The sequence below is a fragment of the Dromiciops gliroides genome, chromosome 6, assembly GCF_019393635.1.
Source record: "Dromiciops gliroides isolate mDroGli1 chromosome 6, mDroGli1.pri, whole genome shotgun sequence".
In the NCBI taxonomy this organism is placed as follows: Eukaryota; Metazoa; Chordata; class Mammalia; order Microbiotheria; family Microbiotheriidae; genus Dromiciops; species Dromiciops gliroides.
In genome coordinates, this window is record NC_057866.1 from 91,562,435 (window position 1) to 91,587,017 (window position 24,583).

Genomic DNA, 24,583 nt, shown 5'->3' on the forward strand with positions numbered 1-24,583 from the left:
TTTTCTTCACTTGTGGCTTCAAGAAGCTGCAGCATGCACAGCAGCCACATCCTAGCAAACCATCTCAACAGGCTAAACCAGGTTGAAGATAACTGTGAGAAATGGCAATGGTTTGATACATGGTGGAAACTTCTCAAAATAGCTTGATACATGGGGAAATTTTCTCAAAGGAAGCATGTTTGTATGGAGAACAGCAGACTATTATCTAGTGAATTACGTCAACTGAAGAAAGATAAAAGTAAGTTTTTCAGGGCTAGAGATAGAAACCAGTTTGAGCTGTCACTTGACAGTCCTAGAAAAAGTAAGTAAAAGGTTAACCCTAGTATCTACTGTGCTTGCTTAATAGGTATAAATATTAGCTTCTCCTCCCCTGTCTAAAGTTTCCACCCCATTTTTGATCATGGGTCGAAGGAAGGTATATGATTATGGGAGGGGTAACATATCAAGGAGGATTTAGCTAGAACTCTTCCTGGAAGATTTTGAACTTGTGCCTAGCAAGCTGTGGTGGCTCAGGGAAGGGACTAATTGTGGCAGGGTGAAGGATAAATACCCAATGCTTGCTTTCAGCATTTGGCACTCACTGATTGGCTTTACTGTGGTTGCCCCAGTCTCATGAGAATGCAATAAAAGCTTTTGTCAAAGCTGCCTCTGAAAGAACTTATTTTGAGCAGGTGGTCTGCACCCGTTTCTCACAGTAACCAAGGGACCTCAAAACCATTTGTAAGTTAGGAGAATGTCTACCCTGTCAAGATATTAAGAGACTGGGGCAGCTAGGTGGCACAGTGGATAGAGCACCTGCCCTGGAGTCAGGAGGACCTGAGTTCAAATCTGGCCTCAGACACTTGACACTTACTAGCTGTGTGACCCTAGGTAAGTCACTTAACCCCAACTGCCCCAGCAAAAGCAAAACAACAAAAACAAAAACCCAAAGATATTAAGAGACTCCTTGTTTTCCAGAGCTAAGGCCCAACAAGCAAACTATGCCCTGAAACTGGAATAACATGAACACTACTGCAACTAAATCACAGAACTGATGGTTCCTGAGCTTGGGCAAGCACCAATAGGCCCAGAAAAGGAGTTCTGCTATGAACGGACTTTTTGTCACTAGACAACTTTGCTTCACTGTTGCTATTGTGCTTCACCACTGTTGCTACACTACGATGTTTGAGTCTTTGTCTAGCCACAAATATATAAATCAAGGTTCAGTCACATTTATGCACTGTTGGTGGAGTTTAAATTGATTGAACCATTCTGTAGAGCAATTTGGAACTATGCATACTCTTTGACCCAGCAATACCAATATTAGGGCTGCATTCAAAAAGAGATAAAAAAAAAAGGACCTATATGTACAACAATTTTTATAGCAGCTCTTTTCTGGTTTCAAAGAATTGAAAATTGAGGGGATGCCGATCAATTGGGGAATTGCTGAACAAATTGTGGTATGTGATTATGATGGAACACTATTGTGCTATAAGAAATGAGTAGGATGCTCTTAGAAAAACCTTGAAAGACTTACATGAGCTAATGCAAAGTGATATGTACTGAGTACAAAGTAACAGCAATATTGTAAGATGATCAGCTGTGATTGACAACTATTCTCAGCAATACAATGATCCAAGAGAATTGAAGGACATGATAAAAAATGCTATCTATCCCCAGAGAAAGAACTGATGGTGTCTGAATATAATAGATTGAAGTATTTTTTTTACTTTCTAATTTTTCTTGATTTTTTTTTCTGTTTTTGTTCACAGAATGACTAATATCAAAAGGTTTTGCATTACTACACATATATCAAATTACTTGCCTTTTCAATAGGAGGTGGGGGTAAGGAGGGAGGAAGTGAGAGAATTTGGAACTCAAAGTGTTAAAAACGAATGGTAAAAATTGTTTTTACATGTAATTGGGGAAAACAAAATACTAAATAAATGTTAAAAAGAAAAAAAATGCCAAGTAAAAAAAGATAAATTAAAAAATAAGAAATAATCAAGGAACATTGCTCCAGTATCCTAGAACCATAGGGTAAAATAGAAATTGAAAGAATTCACTGGTCACCACCTGAAAGAGATCCTAAAATTGAAAACTCCCAGTGATGTGGGATGGAATTAGGGTCAAATTGATTGTGAGTCATCCCAAAAGAATTACAAGACTTAGTGACTCAATTCCCCAAGTTTTATTGCAATTCTGTGAGTGACCACAGGGAGAGAACCAGAAAAGTGGAAAGGTATTTCTCGAATAGTGAAAGAAAAGGTAGTTATATTTATAATATAGATAAATTGATTATCAATCTCATTATAATAATCTCCACTTTAGGGAGGTACAGGGGAGGGCTAATCCTAATTTGGACTTCCTGGGGTCTTAAGCCAACCCCCGAGGCGGGTACCTTTTTCTGTGCAGGTGTTTTTGGGGTTTACATGTCATAAGCTGAATCTGGGGACAAATTTGGCCTTTTCTGAGCATGTCTCTTTCTGATTCCCATGGCTAGTTTCAAAATATCTTTATTTTTCATATATTTCTAGTCTGAATTTCTATAGCCTGTTATTTTATCTTTCTTGTAGTTTAAGGTCTCCATGGCTTGCCTCCCTATGATCCCGCTATGGGTACTGATTTATGTGGGTAAGAGAACCTAGCATCCTGACTTGTATTTATGAAGAAGTTATCTATTAACTGAGATATGAATCCCTTTTAGAGCTCATATCTGAATTAAAGCTTGGGTCTTAGGTTTTTCTGTTAACCCCCTTTTTGCCTCCTACATGACCAGGAATATTATAGTTAAATCCCAAAGCTCCCAGGTTAAAGAGCAAATACTTCAAGCAGCAAGAAAAGAACAATTCAAATATTGTTAGGCCATTACCAACCTCCATGTTAAAGAAGTGGAGAGCATGGATATGATATTTCCAGAAGGCAAAAGAGCTGAGATTACAACCAAGAATAATGTACCAAGCAAAAGTGAGCATACTCCTTTGAGGGAACAAAATGAATATTTAATTAAATAGGAGACTTTCAAGAATTTCTGCTTAAAAAAACAAAAACAAAAACTGAATAGAAAATTCGACCTTCAAATACAAGATTTAACAGAAGCATAATAAGATAAAAATGAAAGAGAAATGATAAGGGTCTCAGTAAGGTTAAACTGTGTACCTTTCATATAGGAAGATGATACATATTATCTTCTAAGAATTTTATCATTAGGTAAGTTAGAAGGATTCTACATCAAAAGAGGATATGGGAGTGTTGATAATGCTGGGATGATATAAAAAAAAATGGATAGGTGAGAAAGAGGGATGCTGTGAGAAAATGGATAGTTGTCTCCTCTCAATGTGGATATAATAGTCAATCATATTCCTCCTGACCCGTTTGTAGGACAAAGGTCTCAGATCCCTTCCTCCCCCTCAGGCTAACAAAATCACATGGTTCAAGGAGCCCTGGTCTCAATAAGGTCTGCTCCAGAGCTGTATCCATATAAGGAAGTATAAGGTCCACTCCTGAGTTATGCCCACACAAGGAAGAGGGGTGGGAATACTGCGTTCAGATTAGCTAGGTTTTGTTGTTGATTTTTTTTTTTTTGCAGGGCAATGAGGGTTAAGTGACTAGCCCAGGGTCACACAGCTAGTAAGTGTCAAGTGTCTGAGGTCCCATTTGAACTCAGGTCCTCCTGAATCCAAGGCTGGTGCTTTAATCCACTGTGCCACCCAGCTGCTCCCCATTAGCTAGTTTTTGCACATAGATTGTAACCCTTGAGTAATCGGACCAATGATGAAAAAGGGGAGGGTCCATTCCCATTAGGAACTAGGGTATAAAACAGGGCCTGCGAGCCCTCTTTTGTGGTACCCACTAGCTGCACATTAGGGTGCCTCCTTCTCATGAGAAGGAAATAAATGAGCCTTTGTCACATCGCTGCTGAGTTCCTGAGAATTATTGAGAAGAGGACTGATTTTCCCTCATAGATGCCCTGAGAGAAGGGGGAGGGAAAAGGAAGAAGAGAGTTTTGACTCCTTACGACCCCATTTGTGGTTTTCTTGGCAGAGATACTGGAGTGGTTTGTCATTTCCTTCTCCAGCTCGTTTTAAAGATGAAGAAACTGAGGCAATCAGGGTTAAGTGACTTGCCCAGGGAAACACAGTTAGTAAATGTCTCAGACCAGATTTTAACTCATCAAGGTGAGTGCAGGCCTGGTACTCTATCCTCAGTGCCACCGAGCAACCTCAGTTCAAAGATACATTAAAGCTATTTTCCTAGTAGTGACCTGCTCTGTATTTTAAACAGGTTGGTGCTTACATCAAAGAATCTCTTGCTGGAGAGAAACAAAATAAAACAACACACCCTTGACTGGCCAAGATTCTTAAAGGGACATGCTACTTTTGGGGGATTTTTCTTAATTCATGGCTAATTTTAAAGGCTCTTTTCTGAAAAAGGTCTATAAAGTCTCATGGGCAGATACCGATTGGGCAATGGTTAAGTAAACTGTATAGGAATCTAACTTAAAAGCACGATATGGAAGCAGAGAAAAGAACGGGGAAGCATAGGGAATTCACAGGGAGTCCGCTTCCCACTTAAAATCAATGCTTGTTGAATGGATGAGTTTATGCAAAGTGTCATAGAAACAGGTCACGAGCTGTTTTATAGGTGAGAGGCCTGTGCTGGAAGGATTTCCAAGGGGCCTTGTATAATCTGTGAAATTCTGAAAAACTGTTGATGAAACCCACTTCCCCTCGGAGGACCTGAGGTTACTGATCTCCAGGGAAGGGAGAGAAGGGATTGGCAAAGGCTAGAGGTTGGAAAAGCATCGGGAAGTGACGTAAAAGAAGAGATGGTAAGAGCAGCAGAAGAGCCTACAGCTGCGGCGTGACGTATAAAGTCAGCGTCTGCTCTGCCCCCGCCTATGGGGATGTGTGGAGGACGCGGCGGCGCGTTGCGTCATCTTCCGGAGCCGGGCTTTCCGCCGGCTTTTCTGCCTCGGGAGGACTGTGGTATGGCGTTACTGGGGCAGGCTCTGGTCACGGACAGCGGGTCGCTGCTCCCTCTGGGGTTCTGGTCAGCAGTGACCGTATGGGTGGAGAGACCTCAGGTGGTCAACAAACGCCTGTGCGGCGCCAGGCTGGAGGTCCCAGGGAGGCCGGCACGAGGACAGGCCCATGGCCCTGATGAGGGGGCGGTGGCAGCGGAGGGGGCTTCTGGAGGGGCTGAGCCGGAGAGAGGAGGCGACGCAGACCTGGGCCGGGGCGAGGCAGTGGAGGCCCCGGGGCCATCTCGGGCCTCTCCGTCGGACCCGGATCCCCCTTTGGAGGATCTCTTCCGGAGCCTCGTCTCTGCCGATGAGCAAGTGCTTCCCTTTGTCCGGGGGGCCCGGGAGGCAAAGCAGCCGGAGGCTGGAGCCGAGCCCGAGGTCAGCCTCAGAACTCTGATCCCCAAAGCCAGCGCGCCCCGCCCCTCGCCGGCTCCGAGAAAAGAAATGGTTGTCAAAGGTAACAGCGTTTACTTAGGTCCGGCAGGGGTGGGTGGATGCTGTGCGACCGATCTGGCCTTGTAGGGGGGCATCCCCGGGGCGTCCGAGAACCCCGGGCGTGCGATGGAAGAGCCCCCCACTGCGGAGCAGCCTTTGGCAGCTCGCGGCCCTGCATCCCCCGAAACGGGGACCTGCATTTGGTTTGCTTTGGGGACCCCGCCCCCTCCGCCGCTGCCGACCAGCGCGCTCACGGCCACTAGCGGGCCGCAGGAGGAGGCAGTCAGCAAGCAGCCATGAAGCCAGGCACCGAGGAGGGTTTAAGTGACTTGTCTAGGGTCACACAAAGAGTATGTCCGAAGTGGGGCTTGGACCCAGGCCTGCCTCCAAGATCAGCTTTATCTGCTACAGAGCAACCCCATGAAGGAGGTGCTATTATTATCCCCATTTCACAGATGAGGTAACTGAAGTTGAGAGACGTTGACTTACCCAGCATCACATGGCTAGTAAATATCTGAAGGAGAATTTTAACTCAGGTCTTCCTTCCTCTTCAGCCTACCACTTCCGTCGGCTATGTCCCAAAGCATACTATCCCATGCTGCCTCTGTTCACCCTACCTTTCTAGTTCTTACCATTCTATACTAGTATGTCTGGCTTAGAGCTACTTAGACATTGTCAGAAGGCACAGTAGAAATACATTATTTCAACAATAGCTTACATACAGAAGAAATGAATTCTAGACATTTCAGTTGGGAAGAAGTTAGAGTTTAATAAGTTGAGACTAGGCAGGGGAAGTGACCAACAGGGTTACGCTGCTGGTTAATGACAGCATTTTATGAGTTCCCTGCTCTGACTTCATTTATATAGCTCATTATAATTTATAAAGTAACTTTTGCCATAGTGTCCTCATTTTGAAAAAAAAAAAAGACTCCAAGGTTCAAAGTGGGGAAGCAACCTAGTAAGTGTCAGGCTAGAAACTCATTTCAAATTTCAAGTCCAGTCCTCTTTCCACAGAATCCTACTAGGGAATGCCCTGTACCTGAGCTATCAGTTTAATTGGAGTGGGGTGTGATGATAATAGCTAGCTTATATAATGCTTTACAAATATGATCTCATTTGATCCTCAAAGCAGTTATTAGTTCCATGTTGCTGTTATAGTCCAAGGCTTTCATTTTACATGTGAGGAAACATTTGGACCTTTCCACAAGCCTGTCATAGTAAAAATAATGTCTGGTGTGTGAGTTAAATATGGAATTGTAAAATGATGAAAATATGAGTTCCTTTTCCATTTTGCTACCAGCTGTGCCTGAAGCCTGCAGTTGAAGGTTAGAAAGGCTAAATGACCACACAGCTAGTAAGTGTCTGACTCAGGATTAGAACTCAGGTGTTTATAACTCCCAAGTCCCAGCAGTACCCCAAAGATGATCAGTAAATGTAGTAGTGCATTTGAACCACATGCCTTGCACAAAGTAACTGTTCAGAAACTAGTGTGCAGGAATCCTGGTTGGGAAAGGCTTCTTAGAGAAAGTGGAAGCTGGTTGTCCAGGCAAAATGACCCGTTCAGTTAGTTTCCTGTATGTTGAATTTGTGGTGCCTGTATAAAATCTCGGTGGAAATGTCTGAGAGACGGAGACAGAAGAAAAAATGGCCAAGGACAACTTGTGTGTAATACGGCCATTAGGAGATCAGGAGGAGGAGTTAATAGTGCATCCGGGACAGCTGTGTGTGGTCACTCATGACTGTAGTGCTTAGGCTCCTTGAGGGCAGAGAACTGCTTCAGTTTTGTATGTATATCACCAGTGCCTAAGAGGCACTGTGCTCTAGTCGATAGGGAGCTAGCCTTGGAGTCAGGAAGACCTTGGTTCAAGTCTTGCCCTTAACACAATGGATGTGTGACTCACATGTGTCTCTCAGTGTTCTAGACAAGTGTCTTAAAATTATAAATTGCAGAACAGAGGGAGGTTCCTTGTTGAAATTTATGAACACCATTAAAATCAGAGATCTGGTTAGAAAAAAAGATGGCCATAGTGTTTTTGCATAGTGGGCACTCATTAAATTCTTAATGATTGATAACTATTCTCACCAAGTAAGATCACTTAAATTCTGATAAAATTTTTGTACATTTTGGTTTTCAAAGTTTCTTTAAAAAGATGCAGTGATTGGTGCAGTGGATAGAGTACCCGTCCTGGAGTCAGAAGGACCTGAGTTCAAATCCGGCTTCAGACACTTGACACTTACTAGCTGTGTGACCCTGGCCAAGTCACTTAACCCCAATTGCCTCACCAAAAAAAAACAACCCCAAAACAAAAAGATGGAGTGATTTATTTTTGAAAAGTTAATATTGTTTTTAGCATAAGTATTGATTCACTTAAAAATTATGTAACACCTAGAATTGTACTGTATATAGTTAGTTCCTTATTAAATAAAATTTGACACTGATAATAATACTAATTTGCCACCCTTCATAAATCGGCTAGCTTTCCTTATTTTCTGTATCTGCAATGGAAATTATAGTTCCCTTGTATTTTACAAGTGTAAATCAGAGGTTAATTGGATGAATTTCAAGTATCTGATTGTTTGAAAGGAAAACGCTATGTACCTCTAATAAAAGATTATAATCGAATGTGATCCATATAAATTCTATTTCTTATTTTTTGCATTGTGGAAAGGAATTAAAATTTTATTTTTATATAAAAGTTGGTGTGATGTTCATTTTACATTCATACACATTTCATTAGCAAGAAAGTTTTACAAACCTATACTTGATGTCAGTGCAAGGTGATTTTCTCTTGTCACTTTGTTATACTTTGTTTTTCTTAATCTAATAAGAACAACTTTAACCAGAAGGCTAATATTACTTCCCTAGTAAAGATAAATGAGTATAAAGATATTTTTTTAATAGAAGACAATCCTAGCCATAATGTTGACTACAGCCAGCATTCTTATAGAGGGCAAAAATGCTGCTGGATTTCTGGTTTTTTTTAATGGAGGTATATCTGATTCTGGAATTCCCTTTGAGACTTTGATCTGTGATCTCTTCTCTGTGGGTACCGCCTGTGCTGGTCCCATTCTTTCCTATCTGGTGAAATTCCTGTACATAGAATAGAAATTCCTCTGCAAAGGAGTTAGCTTTCAGGAGAGGCTCCCCTGGGGCTCTTTTAATATTTCATGAATAATAACACCTGAGCACACCTACACACTACATCCTAATGATGAGATGGCCTTTCCATAAGCCCATCATGGAAACTTACTGTGTGTGGTTTACATTTCATTGTAAAGTAATTCAAATATGTTATTTCCTTTGGTTTGTTACCAACTGTGCCTATAGCCTGCATCTGTGAGGGGAATACCCACGTAGGAACAAAGGAGGATACTTGAATTTTAGTCATTCTTTAGAAGGCTGCCTCCAGGTAGGCAAGGAGTATGACTTGTTTTAAGCTTTATTGTCCCTAGTAGTTGACAAAGTACCTTTAAACTTCTTTAAAATTTAAAGTTTTACACTATTTCCCCAGTGTCTTTTTAAACTGTTGAGCACAGTTCTCAATAATTGACTTCTTGAATTATGTTTCCAAAATTGTCCTTCTAAAATTCATATGTTGTGGGCTGTTGTGGTACACACCTCTAATGCCTACTGGTAGAGGCCAAGGCTGCTGGATTGTTTGCATGTGGCCTCGCTGAAGTAGACTGAAGCTGATAGGTGTTTCACACTAAGTATAGCACCAGGATGGGTGCTGGGGGGGAAGGGGAGGGTAGAGGGAGTTAGACTCAGGACGCTTAAGGATAGTTGAACTGTCCAGGTTGGAGAAGCAGGCCAAATAATCTATACCCGTCAGCAGTGGGATTGGGCCCATGAGAGGCCACTGCACTTTGAGCCTGTCCAGGTAGGGAGATGCAGTCTCAAAAAATGCATGAAGAGGGGGCAGGTAGGGGGCACAGTGGATAAAGCACTTGCCCTGGACTCAGGAATACCTGAGTTCAAATCTGGCCTTAGACACTTAACACGTACTAGCTGTGTGACCCTGGGCAAGTCACTTAACCCCCATTGCCCTGCCCCCCCCCAAATGCATAAAGAATAATACATTGATATTGATTAAACTATCAGATGAGTTAACATCTTTTAGAATATAGGGTATGGGGCATTTGAATTGTAATAGAAAAAAAGGGAGCTAGAAAATAATAGAAAAGGAATATGACTCAAATCCCATTGATTTGAGAGGCAGTGTGGCGTAATGGATACATTCCTTCTTGGAGGCAGGAGGACCTGGGTTCAAGTCCCATGTGTGACACAAGTTGGCTGTGTGAGCCTGGGTAAGTCAAGTAACCTTTCAATGCTTTAGACAGCCCTCTAGGACCAATCCCCTATGTTTTAAAAATTTTGTTTTGTTTTTGGTGAGGCAATTGCGGTTAAGTGACTTGCCCAGGGTCACACAGCTAGTAAGTGTCAAGTGTCTGACGATGGATTTGAACTCAGGTCCTCCCGACTCCAGGGCTGGTGCTCTATCCACTGCACCACCTAGCTGCCCCCAATCCCCTATGCTTTTACTTGGTGATAGATGTTTGTGAGTCTTCATGTAAAAATGATGTTTCCTGTGCATCTTAACACTTTTTGGAGACCTCTGAAGAAAGTCCTAGAGGACCTTTTATCCATCACAGATGCCCCGGAGTGACCCAGAACTTAACTAGGCAGGCAGGGAGTGAGGAAGCCAATAGCTTTCACTGGGGTAAATTTTATTCAATTCCAGACTCTATTCTCTGATTTCTTAAACTGCTAAGGTTTTGCCTGGAGCAGCTAGGTGGTGCAGTAGATTAAAGCACTGGCCCTGGAGTCAAAGAGGACCTGCGTTCAAATGTGACTTCAGACACTTAGTACCTGTGTGACCCTGGGCAAGTCACTTTACCCCACTACCTTAAATATCTGGGGCCATCTCCAGTCATCCTGATATATATTTTGCCACTGGACACAGTGAGGAAAGGGGTTGGTGACCTTGCATGGCCCTGCTTTGTCATAGATCATCTCATCTAGTCTCAAAAATAATCCTGTAAGGGTGACAGGGAAGAAAATGATATCCTACTTTTTCAAGTAAAGAGCTTGAGCTATGAAAGGTTTCATGACTCGCTGCCTGAAGGTCTGCCTAATAAATGGTGCAGACAAAACTAGAACCCCAGGAGTCTTCCTATTCCTAGTCTGTTGCCCTTTCCATCACACCTTGCTGTCTTCCAATGAAAGTCTTTGAAAAATAATCTTGTCGTTATTTGTTTCATTTTACCAAAAGTTAAATTATTTTGAGAATATTTGGGGGTGGGGAGTGGGGGGAAGGATTCTAGAAACTAGACATTTGTGATAGAAAGGCATAGGATGATGTTATTAAAAATAGAATTGCTTCACAGGACTATTCCAGTCGGTGGTTTCTTACTTTGCATTAATAAAAATTAATCTTTTGAAGGCAATGCGATTTAGTATAGGGAGCATAGGATATAAACTCTTAGAACTTTTGTTCAAGGATAACATTTGTGACCACTATGCTTTACCAGCATGGAAAATATATAATTCTAGCATTTTAGAACTTAGGCCTTACAAAGATCATTTGGTTCAGCCTTCAAACTTCAGAGGAGGCACAAAGAGGTAAAGCTAGTAAAGAATATTGTAGGGTCTAGAGCCCAGGTTTCAGTAAGGCCTAGGGACAGTGTTTATCTGTGTGCATGTATGCCTCATCACACCTGTTAGATTTTTAAATTCTCTTGAGGGACTGTCTTCTTCAGAACTTGGCACTCTGTGATTCATAGTAGTTGCTTACTAAGTGTTTGTTAAATAAATACATGATTATTCCAGATACTTTGTTTTAAAAAATCATTTAAAAAATTTTTCAATTAACAGGCATTTATCTCCCTCCCCTTGCCCCCACGGGGGGGGGGGGGGGGACAAAACCCATATAACCAATATGATAGTCAAACAAAACAAATTCCCATACCGTCCATGTCCAAAACTGCATCTTAAATCTACCACCTGTCTGTCAGGAAGGAGCATAGTTTTTTTTTCTCTACGGTCTTGGTTCTTAAGTCTGTCAAAGTCATTTGTCTTTGTTATATAAATTATGCTGGTTTTGCCTACTTCACTCATCTTAGGTATCTCTGAATTCATCCCTTTAATTTATTATGTCAAAATAATTTTGCTCATCTGCCATCATTTGTTCAGCTTGCTAGTTTTCACTTCTTTGGAAACCACAAAAAGATCTGCTTTAAATATTTTTGTATATATAGATCCTTTTACTCCTTTTTTGATCTCGTTGAGGCAGAGTGATATTGCTAGGTCACAGGTCACACATAGTTTAGTATCTTTGGGACGTAGTTCCATATTGCTCTCCAGGACGGTTGTACTAATTCACAACTAAATCCAACAATGCTTTACTGAGCCTGTTTTCTCTTAGCTTCTCTAGCATTTGCCATCTTTTTGGGGGGTTATTTTTCCAACCTGATGGATGTTATACAGAACCTCTTAAGTGCTTTAATTTGCATTTCTTTATTATGTATTTGGAACATTTTTTATATGGATATCGATGGATATATTTCTTCTGAAAAAAAATTTTTTTAATCCTTTGATCACTTGGGGGATAGTTGTTTTTTCCCCATATGTATTTCTTATACATGTATAATATATTCTTATAAGTCGACCCGTATATATTTTGGAAATGAGATTCCAATAAGAAACTCATGCAAAGATTTCACAAACATGGTTGAGGAAGGGATATGTTTCTTGTCTCTATTCTTTCTGATGAAGTCCACATAAGCTGTTTTAAATAATCACCCCAATCCCCACTTCTTTTCCACAGATGTCTTCAATGGAACTGTAACCTTTTTACCACTGGAAGGAGAACAACATTTAAAAGTTAAGAAAAGCAATATCTATCAAATTCAGCTTAGACATAACAAAGATGAAGAATGGTAAGAGCTCCTAGAAAAATACTCTTTAAGTTACTGTATTGACTATTTCTTTTCTTTATGTAACTTCAAGATCCAGAGATATTTGAGATAGATAAGACTATATGTGTTGTTTTGAACGTTCCGTGGCTCTTACTTTTATTGTTTGTCTAAGCATATCTCACCTTAGATATATACTATAATATGGAGGAAGTATTATTTGTAGTATCCTTCAGTCCTTGAATTCCTATTGTACCTAGAACTACTACCAAATAATTTTTCTTTTGGACTGGATCTGTAGTTTTGGGCATGTGGAACTTTTGGTGTAGAAACTTCTGTAGCGATGTAGATTGACAATTCATCAGCAAATCACAAGTTTAGAGAGTTGATAGAAGCTCTGAAAAGTTTAGTAATTTGCCCATTGTCACATGGCTAATAGATTTTGGAGGCAGAACCTGAACCTGGATATTCCTGATTTCAAAGCTGTAATTTTTATCTGCTGTGTCATGTTGTCTCTGTACCACTTAATTAAAGCCAAGTGACAGCTGGGCATAGTGATGCATGCCTGTAGTCTCTGCTTCTGAGGACACTGAGGCTGGCAGATTGCAGGAGCTCAGGAGTTCTGTGCTCATAAGCTAAATCCTCTGGAGTGTCTGGACTCAGTCTGGCAGTCTAGCAAATATGAGAAGCCCCCAGAGGCAGGGGGCCAACAGGTCACCTAAGGAGAAGTAAACTGGAACTGGGTTAGAAAAATAGAGCAAGTTCAGCTAATCCCTGGGATTGGCCCCAGCAATGGCTATTGACCTGGGTAAGAACAAACCAAAACAAGCAAACAACAAAAACAATGAAAACAGAAATCACTTAAAACAATTGAATCATATGTTAAAGTTTTGTTTCCCTTAAGGAAATGGGCCTGGTTTTATGATACATCTTTGTGTAGCTCATAGCTATACTATAATGTTGTCTAGTGCTAAAAAATTCACTAAGGATTTTTGAGAAGGGGAATGATTTGACCATGCCTGTGCCTTAGAAATATTACTTTTGCAGCTGTGTGGAGAAAAAAGAAGAGATGAGAATCAGGATGATCAATTAGGAGGTTATTGCAACAGTCTGGGCGAAAAGAGGATCTGAACTAAGGTAGTGGTCATGTGAATCCACAGACCCCAAACAACTTCCTTTGCTAAGTATTCATGTTATTTTCCCTATTAGAATATAAACTCTTCTGGGGCAAGCATAGCCTTATTTTTATATTTATACTCCCTGTGCCTAGTTCAGTGCTGGACACATAAAAGTTGCTCAATAAATGCTCACTCATTAATTCATTCATCTATTGAATTGATAGCAGATAGTTCATATGTTGGAGTTTGTTAACTCTCCATTATGCTTTACCAATGTGGCCTTTTGTAACATAGGACTTTTCTGGGGCAAAGTTGGTATTTAATCAGTATCCTTTTCAGGCTTCTTCTTTTAAAAATATTGTGATGTTGATGACATAATTGACCAGGTTTACATCTATCTCCTTGTAAGAATACCTTGGAAGGAACATTTATGGTGTTGGCATAGATTTTCTCTTTCTTTAGTAAAGCATGATATATTTTGTGCTTTGTTTATTTTCTTATGAAGCTCTAAATTTCCCTCAAGAGCTTCTGAATGTGTATTTGGTCCGTTATTTCAGTAGTACTTGGAATGTATGTGTGAGGACATTATTGTTTCTTTTTAAATTATTTGTTCTTTTATTTATTAATATTTATTTTTTGAAATTTTGAGTTCCAAATTTCCTACCTCTCTTCAGCTCCTCCCTAATTGAGAAGACAAGCAATATAATAACAGTTATACCTGTGAAGTCATGTAAAACATTTCCATATTAAACATGTTATAAAAAAAGGCAAGAAAAGTAAAGTGAAAAAAACATGCTTCAGGCTGCACTCAGACAGAATTCATGATTCTCTCTCTGGATGTGGATAGCATTTTTTATCATGGGTCCTTTGGAATTGTATTAGTTGCTGTATTGATTAGGGTACCTAAGTCCTCCATGGTTGATTATCATTACAGTATTACTGTTTCTGTGTACAGTGTTCTGGTTCTGCTAACTTCACTTTACATCAGTTCATATACATCTTCCCAGGTTTTTCTGAAACCGTTTTGCTCATCATTTCTTATAGCATGATAGGTTTCCATCACATAGAATGCAGCTTGGTCAACCATTCCACAATTGATGGGCATCATTTCAATCTCCAATTCTTTGCCACCACAAAAAGAGCTGCTATAAGTATTTTTCTTCATATAGGTCATTTTCCTTTTTCTTCGATCATGTGAGAATATTTTTAACACATAGTAAAATTGAGTCATGGAGAACTTAAAATGTATATATCTAAATGAATGTTGTCATTTTGGGAAGCAGTGCATTTAATCTGTTGTCCATTTTTATTATCCTTGTGTCACTGTTCAAAACATTTTTGGAAACTCCTCTTTTGGGATGCCTTGAGTGATTTTGAGAACTCCTTTATGGAAGGCTGTTCATATTTGCACTTATGGTGCCCTTATTTGACCTGAGTCTTATGGAATGAATAAAGACTGTCTTACAACCAAAGTATGTTTTGTGAAGGCTATAGTAAAGTATTCCTCTTCTGCCTTTTAGTGTGAAGTTGACCATGGCCTTTCAAAGACTAGTTGAAAATAAATTCTGGCAGAGCTTTCAGAGCTGGGTAGGCTTTGACAGTTAGCAGACTCTGTATATGTTGACCCAGGTTGAGTTCAGAAACTGAGGACTCCCACATAAACACATAGGCACTCAGGCACACAAGCACTTACATCTGCATGTGTGTATATGTAGTTCATAATGTGTGTATGTATTTATATCTATATCTACCCCTATACAGATATAGATATTGATAGAGATTTCTACACACATATTAATGACACCAGCATATGGATATTAATTGTTAAGGTGAAGTGGGATTTTTCTTGTGCATTAGTAGAGTGAGTACCACCCATACAGATGACAGATTTTTTGAAGTACTTAAGAAATTTTATGCATTTATGCTCAGAGATAGGACAAGCAACCTGGAACTTGACATTCTAATATCTTTGTAGATCAAACAATGACACTTTCAGGTTAACAGACTGAGTTTCCAGTCATCTTGAGGTATTGTATATATTGTATGGTAGCTGCTTCATATTGGTGACTTTACCCTATATGGTCTCTCCTGAAAGACATCAAAAGACAAAAACAAAAATGGAATGATTAGACATAAGTTTCTGTCATTTTAGAGGCTGCCCAAGGGAAGGGGGGGAGATAATGTCAGAATGATGTTCGTTAAGGAAAACTAAATTGGTAGTATTCCTTGAAACAAACTGGCACAGAATTCCGAAGGAGAATATATCCTACTTTTCAGTGTGTTTTTCCTTTGTTCAATTTAAATGGAGTATTTATTAAGCATGGACCATTGCTCAGTCCTGAGGATTGTATAACATTTACACAAGCCATCATCCCTGCTTCCTGGGGCTTTCAGTCACTTGGCAAAATAAGACCAATACAAATAATCCTTAGATTTTGTATTAACATGGTAAGTGTATTAGAGAGTTAGAAAACAAATGGCTCTTTAAAGTTTGAGGAAGGAGCTGGTATTTGAATTGATCCTCAAAAGACAGGTAGGAATTTGGCAGGTGAAAAGGGAGAGAGAGACATTTCCAAGCCTTGGGGATTAGTGAAAGCAAAGGTATGGGGGCCTGTGGAGCTTGTCTCAATGCTGGGCTCTAGAGAGTGGTCCAGTTTTGTGCTAGTATAAGAAATGATAAGAGGTGAGGTGCCAGATTGGGTAGGGCTTCAGAGAGAAAATATGTCCAGGATCCAAATCATTTTTATATTTGTGACAAAATATAATGTCATCATGGCTTCTGGTTTCCCTTTTTGTGGAAGTAAGTGAATAATTCTAGAAAGTACACTCTAGTTAACCCTGCTTATTTGTTTTTGTTTTTTTTTTTCTTTCCTTTTTTAAAAGGTGCATATCTATGTTAGCTTTCTCTCCAGAAAGATGGGATTCAGATGGAATCATATACCCTAAGTCTTCCTGGCTTGGAAAAGAATTGTTGTCCAAACTGGCCAGATGGTCTGTGGAGAATAAGAAGAATGAATTTAAAAGCACTCTATCACTCATTTCGCTTATGAAATATAGCCACATTTACCAGGAACTCAAAGAGAAATACAAAGAAATGGTTAAGGTAATTCTCGTGACAACCAGATTTTCCTTATCAGTCTTGTTTTTTCATTGAAGTCATGTAATATGATGTCGTAAGTTAAAATTAGAGTTGTGTAAAATTCCAAATTTCCCATAAATTGTAACCAGCAAGTATAACTAATACTAAACAGCATATACACCAGAGAGGTATGGTAGAGGGTCACATGGAACTTTGTCAGCTACTTCCTTGTTTTGTTTAAATAAAAAAAGCACATTACATTTATATAGTTTTTTGCTATTTACCAAACACTTTTAAACTCATTATCTCATGCAATCCTCATAACAAACCTAGGGGATGGCAGAGCAGGTATTATTACTTCAATTTTACAGATAAGGAAACTGAGGCTCAGTGATTCCCTTAAAGTCACGTCATATAAGTTGGAGAGTCCATTTTAGAAACCGACCCCTTAGTTGAGGGCATTTTCATCTATTCTGTGCTGCCTCTCTGTTTATCTAGTGAACAACAAATGGTGACGATACTCCTAATTTACCGTTAAGTGTTTCATCTGCACTTTCACTGTCCCCACATATCACATTTGTTGCCAGATCTTATTGATTCTCCCCATGCATCGTCCCTTCACTTGTACAGCCCCGACTCTAATGCATGCCCTCATCACCTCCCGTCCAGACCACCATCATGGCTCTTCTGATTAAACTAGTCTCTCTGCCTCAAGTCTCTCCTCACTCCATTCAACATTCCTCCCAGTGGCCAAAGCGATTTTCCTGAAAGGTGGATCAGGCCATGTCCTTACCCTGCTCAGTAAGCTCTAGTGGCTCCCTGTTACCTCCAGGATCAACTCTAAACTGTTCTGTTTGTCATGTAAGAGTTGTTAGAATCTGACCTTTCCAGTCTTCTAATACTTTACTACCCTCTGTGCACTCTGTGATCCAGCTACTTCTTGTCATTCCTTGGACAAAACATGCTGTCTCCAGTCTCTTTGGCTTTGTACTGGTTGTTCTCTGGGCCTGAAATAGTCCTCCCCCGTCCCTTTGTCTCTTAGAAACCCTGGCTTCCTTCAAGACTCAGCTCAATGCCCACCTTCTAGAAGAGGCTTTTCTTGCTGCCCTCAGCTGCTAATGCCTCCCCTTTCAGATGGCCTTTGGTTTACTCTGTATAAATCTTTTATATACCTGGTTATTTACAAGCTGTCTCCCCCATTGGAGTGGACATTCCATGACGTAAGAGGGGGGTTGTTTTCTTTCTTCATTTCCTCTGCACTTAGCACAGTGCCTAGGACATTATAAACACTTGATAGACATGCTTGTTGACTTATTTTCTGACTAAAGAACAACAACAACAACAACAAATTAGGCTTCTTTAAGCATGTAGCATTTGAAGCTATTATTGTGAAAATAAAACCCTTTTTTTGGGGGGGATGTTTTCCATGGCCTTATAATAGAAAAAGAAGCAACAAGCAGTACAGTATCACAGTTAATATATATCCCTGATATAATCTTTATTATCAACTCGTTCTCTGGGCCATGTACTCATGAAAGACTATTTCTATCAGGGAAGAGTAACAGTAGTCAAACTCTGTGTTAGTCAAGATATTAATCTTTATTTGTATAGTACCAGATAGATATTTTTTATAAGGTCAGCTAGTCAGTAATACATTATAATATGGAATAAGTTTATGGGTACACATTTTCTCTCCTACATCATTCATTTTATCATCTCTCTAATGCTTAAAAAGCCCAATGTGCTATGCCAAACTACCAAAGAATTATTTTATAGCACTAGAAAAAATAATAACAAAATTCATCTGAAAGAACAAAAATTTAAGAATTTCAAGGGACTCGATAAAAAAATGTGATGGAAGGCAGGCTAGCAGTTCTAGATTTCAAACTATATTATAAAACTCTAATCATTAAAATAACCTGGTACTAGCTAAGAAATATAGTGTTGGATTAATGGAATAGATTAGGTACCTAATACACAGTAATAAATGACCATGGTAATCTAATATTTGATAAACCCAAAGATTCAAGCTTTTGGGTTAAGAACTCAACATTTGACAAAAATTCCTGGGAAAATTGGTAAGCAGTTTGGCAGAAACTAGGGATAGACCAACATCTCACACTGAATACCAAGATGTGGTCAAAATGGATAAATGATTTAGAAGTAAAGGGTGATATCATAAGTAAATTGGCGGGGGGGGGGGGGGGGCTTGGAAAAATGTATCTGTTAGATCTGTGGATAAAGGAAGAGTTTATGACCCAAACAAGAGATAGATAGGATGATGGGAAGCAAAATAATTAATTTTGATTACATGAAATTAAAAAGCTTTTTTACCAACAAAATTAATGCAGTTAAAAGGAAAACAGGAAACAAAAAAATTTTACAGCAAGTTTCTCTGATAAAGGACTCATTTCTCAAATGTATAGGGAACTGAGCCAAATTAATAAAATTAAGAGCTATTCCCCAGTTAATAAATGGTCAAAGGACATGAACATGCAGTTTTCAGAAGAAGAAATCAAAGCTATCAATAGTCACATAAAAATGCTCTAAATCATTATTGATTAGAGAAAAGCATTTTAAAACAACTCTACAATACCAATCTTACCTCTTTTAGATTGGCAGACATGATAGAAAAGGAAAATGACAGATACTGGAGGGGATGTGGAAAAATCAGGACACTGTTGGTGGGGTTGTGAACTGATCCAACCATTCTGGTGAACAATTTTCAACTGTACCCAAAAGACTGCAAAACTGTGCATATCCTTTGACCCAGCAATACCACTACTAGTTCTGTATCCCAAAGAGATCAAAGAAAAGGGAAAAGGATCCACAGGTACAAAAATATTTATAGCAGCTCTTTTTGTGGTGGCAAAGAATTGGAACTTGAGGGGATACCCATCCATTGGGGAATGGCTGAACAAGTTGTAGTATGTGATTATGATGGAATACTATTATCCTATAAGAAATGATGAGCAAGATGGTTTAAAAAAAATCCTGGGAAGACTTATATGAAATGATGTGAAGTGAAGGGAGCAGGACCAAGAGAACATTGTACACAATAACAGTAATATTGTAATGATGATTAGCTGCAAAAAACGTAGCTATTCTGATCAAGACAATGATCCAAGAAAATTCTAAAAGACATACAATGAAAAATGCTATTAACCTCCAGAGACACCTGATGAACTTTGAATGCAGACTAAAGCATAACTTGTTTTTTGTTTTCTTTATTTTCTTTTTTGGTCTGTTTTCTTTTGTAACAGCTAATATGGAAATGTTTTGCATGACTTCACAATATAATCTTTCTCATATTGCTTGCCTTCTCGAGGGGGAAGTGGCAGAAGTAAGGGAGAGAATTTGGAACTCAAAACTTTAAAAAATGATTGTTTAAATTTTTTGTGTATAAATGGGAAATTTTTAATGAAATAAAAATTCCAATGAAAAACATGAAAAAGGCCTTAAAATTTGCGTTTTATATTTTTCAGGTGTGGCCTGAAGTAACAGATCCTGAAAAGTTTGTATATGAAGATGTTGCTATTGCTACTTATCTACTGGTAAGAACTTATTTAATGCAAGTGAATCCTAAGGAGCCAAAGACTGCAATAACTAATTTTTTTTTGTTTTGTTAAGGCAATTGGGGTTAAGTGACTTGCCCAGGGTCACATAGCTAGTAAGTGTTAAGTGTCTAGGGCCGGATTTGAACTCAGGTACTCCTGAGTCCAGGGCCGGTGCTTTATCCACTGCGCCAACTAGCTGCCCCCACAATAACTAATTTTTGCAAAAGTGAAGAAGAGTCATCAAAACCTACTAATTAGGATTGGTTTACTTTTTCCAGTAGGCTGATTTTTTTTTTAAACTTGGAATTTTGCATAAAGTGGAGCCATTAATCTATATGAGTATATTAAAATGTATTTGAGTTTCAACAAGTATGCTTGAACTGTAAAGTCTTTCATCTTTACACCAGGAAGCTAAGGTCAGAGGATGCTTTTTTATGCAAGTCCTTAAGACCATGGCTTAATGTTATTCTAAAGTAATAGATCTCTAATGAAATTAGTGTAAACAGAAAGATATTTGATGACTGCTTATTTTCTACACTATTGCTACTAGAAGTTTGCAGGTTATATATATGTATTTACACTTAAAATTCAGATGTTGAAATTTCTAAGTTGCACAAGCAGCTTGTGGAAAGAACTTTTGTCCTATATCCTTACTGTAAGCATCATACTATAATCTTATGTCTCGTGCCTTCTCTTTTTTCCATTTTCCTTTTTCTTTGGCAATTTAGTACCAAGCCACCTTCCTTCTGTGCCTACTCTATTTTAATTTTGTCTTGATTTAAAAGTTCCCTTACACCCTTTTTTTAAGGTAATAAATATTTTTATTTGTAGTTTTGGGTTCCGGTTTTTATCCCTCCTTCTCACCCTCCCCTAACCCTTCCCTGAGACAGTAAGCAATCAGATATAGACTATACAGATATAGATTATACAAGTACAATTAGTAAAACATTACTATATTAGTAATTATGTATAAGAAAACTTGAATAAAAGAAAAACAAATAAGAGAAAGTGAAGAATATCATGCTTTAGTCTGTGTTCTGTCAATATCAGTTCTTTCTTTGGAGGTGGATAGTATGTTTCATCAATAATCCTTTGGGATTGTCTTGGATCATTCTATTGCTAAGAATAGTTAAGTCATTCACAGTTCTTCATCAAACAATATTGCTGTCTCTGTATACAATGTTCTCCTGGTTCTGCTCACTTCACTGTACATCAGTCCATACAAGTCTTTCCAGGCCTTTCTGAAATCATCCTGCTTGCCATTTCTTCTAGCACAATAATATTCCATCACCACCATATACCACAACTTGTTTCGCCATTCCCCAATTGATGGGCAATCCTTTCAATTCCAATTCTTAGCCAGCACAAAAAGAACTTCTATAAATATGTTTATACAAGTAGGTCTTTTTCTCTTTTGGGGGATGTCTTTGGGATATAAATTTAGCAGTGGTATTGATGGAACAATCCCTTATACTTTTAAAAAATTACAGACATTAAAATTCACATTTTTGGGAAGTCATCCAATTCTTTATCCAGAAACTCCTATAGCTCAATTCTTATCTTGGCTATGTCACATTCTTGGACTACATATTCCAGACCACATTGATATTTATTTTGTAAATTTACCAAGAGCCTCACCACAACATGTTCTTATTTTAAATTACACCATATTACTTTATACTGAGACAGTGTTCTGTATCATTGCACTATTTTTTCTTGAGATACTAGAATTGCCTCATCTTTCAAAATATCCAGAGTTTGTCATTTCTTTGGCTGCTATCTCAAGTTCTGAAATATAAAAGTCAGAATCTCAGTATTATGGGTTTTGCAGCTGGCACTCATCTTAGGGTGCTAAGAAGGAGAGGTTGTGAATATGAGTAAACAGTTTGAATAAAAAGAAAGAGATGGAAATGAATGTGGCGGCATGTGTATTGGGAGATAGAGGTGGGAAAGTAGACAGACATGGCTAGGACAAAATATTTATATTGTTGCCAAGTGGGTCATACGGTTTGATAGACAGGGTGGGGTAAGATTATGATGGGCCTTGTAATCTATGCTGAAGAATTTGAATTATTTAAATTTGTTTTTCTTCTCTGTTCTGTTTAAACAGATGGTTTGTATGCTAGAAATGATTTGACTTTTGGAGAGCTGATTAGACACTCACTCTATGTTTCTCTCCCCTCTTTGCTTAGGTTCTTTGGGAAGAAGAACGAGCTAAGAAGGGAATAACTGAGAAACAGTCCTTTGTCGACTTGGGATGTGGCAATGGTCTCCTGGTTCATATCTTAAGCAATGAAGGGGTAAAATATATTATTTTTTTAAATGTAATATTATGTTTTTAATTAAGTTTTATTATTATTTTTATTAAAAAGAATCAAGCTCAAGGCTCATTCAAATTTCTTCCATTAATGTAGGTATAATGTAACTCTGAATTCACCTAGCTATTGAGAAAGTGAAGGACTTAAAGCTCTTAACTGAAGTAACAATTATTGAAATGACCATTTTTAGGCACAAAAAAGTACATCATGTACTTGTCCCCTGTTCCCCCCTTTCTCTTCACTCTTTTCCCTTCTCTTCTTTTCATCTCCCCTTCCTTCTTTTCTTTTTTCTCCCTTCCTTCCTTTTCTTCTTCTTTCCTTCCATTCCTCTTTCTTTCTTTCCCTCCCCGAAGCTTTGATTGCTTCCTTACTGTATACTTCCTGGTTTCCTCTCCTCTTGCCCTCAGGAGCATGATACAAGAATCATTATTTGTTGAGTCAGTTTGGTAGCCCACAACTAATTGGTTTGCTATTCACTTAAAATACTTTGATAAAAGAATGACTAGATTTTGCAGTGTAACATTTGTGAACCAAGTTAGAAAGTACACTCTGATGAGAAACTATAGTACTCATGCATAACTTAGTGCAGAAGACTATGGGAGAATCATCGGAGTTAATTGTTAGATTAATCTTATCACCCAGGTGATGATTCCCCCCCCTCATTTCTGCACATTTTCATGATGGCAGGGAGTTGCTTCACTCTTTGTTAATGGTGGTTATATCACACATGAAATAATTAATCAGAATACTCTTGTTGATTTTTTTTTGGGGGGGTGCACAGTGAGGGTTAAGTGACTTGCCCAAGGTCACACAGCTAGTAAGTGTCAAGTGTCTGAGGCCGGGTTTGAACTCAGGTCCTCCTGACTCCAGGGCCAGTGCTCTATCCACTGCGCCACCTAGCTTCCCCTAATCAGAATACTCTTTATGGTAGCTACTGGTAGATACAGCCTTAGTCTTAGAGGCTATTCTGCTTATTTGCAGTACTTTAAGAAATAAGTCAATGTTGTGTCTCTTATCACTGAGTTTAGTACTTGTAGTTTAGTTTGTAGTACTTCAGTTTGCAGACATTTAACTTCCCCTTGCTAATTTAGTATTAACTTTATTCTAATTCGCTATCAAAATAACCATTTGATTTGACAAATCAAATATTTCAGCATCCAGGTAGAGGGATTGATGTTCGAAGAAGAAAAATATGGAACATGTATGGACCACAAACTCAGTTAGAGGTACTGACATTTTTTAAAATTTAAATGACTTTAGTATTGATTGTCATTATTTTAATTACTTGCAGAAAATGAATGCATTTACAGTATAATAAGAGATGCCCTCAATGATAATCCTCATTGGTTAGCTCTTGGATGTTCAAGGATTTCTGCAGATTGAAAAGGATAAAATTATAAATTCTTTTTGTAGCTTTCAGTATGAAGAAATTAATGTTTACTATATTCTTCAGCCATATTTAACTACTGTTTAGTGCATATGTACAGAAAAATCATGGTGATATATTATCAAAATAAGTACAGATTTAAACAAGGAGGTTTTATTTGGCAGCCAAAAAAGCCCATGTAGTTTAGGCCTCATTAAGAGGGGCCAGTGTTAACAGTGAAGGAGAAGAAGTGTTAGTCTGACTGTTCTCTGCCCTGGTTATAGCAGATTTGGAGCACTCTGTCCAGTGTTACATTTTTGATGGGACCTTAAAATCTTTTGTGTATTCAGAGGATGGTTAGTGGGATAATAAGTGGATTCAAGGTGGTGCCACATGATCAGTTAGTCAACAAGCATTTATTAAGTGCCTACTAAATACCTGGCATTGTACTAAGCATTGGGGATAGAAATAGAAGAAACCAGTGCCTGTTCTCAAAGAATTCACATTCTAATGGGGGAGACAACTTGTTAACAACTGTGTACAAACAAGATAGATGCTGCATGAATGGGAGATAATCAAAAGAGAGAGATGGCTTTCCCAAGATCTTACAGGTAGAAGTAGCAGAACTGATCATTCAGTCCAGGTCTTCTCACTCCAGATCCATTTCTTTTTCAAGTAAAGAAGCAGTATGATAGAGCAGAAAGAGAGTTGACCTTGGATACATGAGATCTGGGTTTGAATCCCAGTTCAGATTCTTATTAGCTCCATGACCCTGGTTAAGCCACTTAAC

At 38.8% G+C, this 24,583-nt stretch overlaps 1 protein-coding gene across 2 annotated transcripts in view; it reads left to right on the forward strand.

Annotated features, from left to right (window-relative positions):
* Nucleotides 1–4,933: 4,933 nt before the first annotated feature.
* Nucleotides 4,934–24,583, forward strand: part of TRMT44 (tRNA methyltransferase 44 homolog) — a 50,578-nt gene continuing 30,928 nt past the window's right edge. For both annotated transcript variants that reach the window (XM_043969571.1, XM_043969572.1), the window contains exons 1-6: nt 4,934–5,462; nt 12,268–12,379; nt 16,357–16,576; nt 20,038–20,106; nt 22,302–22,409; nt 23,582–23,653. In XM_043969571.1, the coding sequence (XP_043825506.1) occupies nt 4,970–5,462; nt 12,268–12,379; nt 16,357–16,576; nt 20,038–20,106; nt 22,302–22,409; nt 23,582–23,653 (1,074 nt within the window). In that variant the 5' untranslated portion in view covers nt 4,934–4,969. The remainder of the gene's footprint in view (nt 5,463–12,267; nt 12,380–16,356; nt 16,577–20,037; nt 20,107–22,301; nt 22,410–23,581; nt 23,654–24,583) is intronic.